This window comes from Octopus bimaculoides, chromosome 12 (assembly GCF_001194135.2).
Source record: "Octopus bimaculoides isolate UCB-OBI-ISO-001 chromosome 12, ASM119413v2, whole genome shotgun sequence".
In the NCBI taxonomy this organism is placed as follows: domain Eukaryota; kingdom Metazoa; phylum Mollusca; class Cephalopoda; order Octopoda; family Octopodidae; genus Octopus; species Octopus bimaculoides.
This window is the reverse complement of record NC_068992.1, coordinates 43,989,940-43,990,240: the sequence shown is the minus strand read 5'-3', so window position 1 is coordinate 43,990,240 and position 301 is coordinate 43,989,940. Positions and strand designations below refer to the sequence as shown.

The 301-nt window shown below is 30.6% G+C and overlaps 1 protein-coding gene across 1 annotated transcript in view; it reads right to left on the bottom strand.

Moving 5' to 3' along the window:
* Positions 1-6: 6 nt before the first annotated feature.
* Positions 7-301, bottom strand: part of LOC106870934 (membrane metallo-endopeptidase-like 1) — a 29,377-nt gene continuing 29,082 nt past the window's right edge. Inside the window, exon 22 of the mRNA XM_014917174.2 lies at positions 7-250. Coding sequence (XP_014772660.1) covers positions 151-250 — 100 coding nt within the window. The 3' untranslated portion in view covers positions 7-150. The remainder of the gene's footprint in view (positions 251-301) is intronic.

Here is a 301-nt window from a genome sequence, read left to right as displayed (position 1 = left end):
ATTTTTTTAGAAAAGGTTTCTTCCCATCATTTTGCACACAAAAGATTTGAAAAATCCCAGTTGCAATCAAGAAAATCCAACTTATGTGGTAGAGCTATTTCTGAAAGTTCCACCAAAGGCTTCTGTTTTGAGAGTTCACTATGTTCTCCTTCACCATAGAATTGTTTTTCTTTTGGGGTTCATGAAATCAGTCGGCTTACAATGAAATGCCTTGGCAAATTCTTCAGTATTTTGCAAAGTAATGATGACCCTGTAAAATATATAAATACAAATAAAAATTTATATGTATATATATATATAT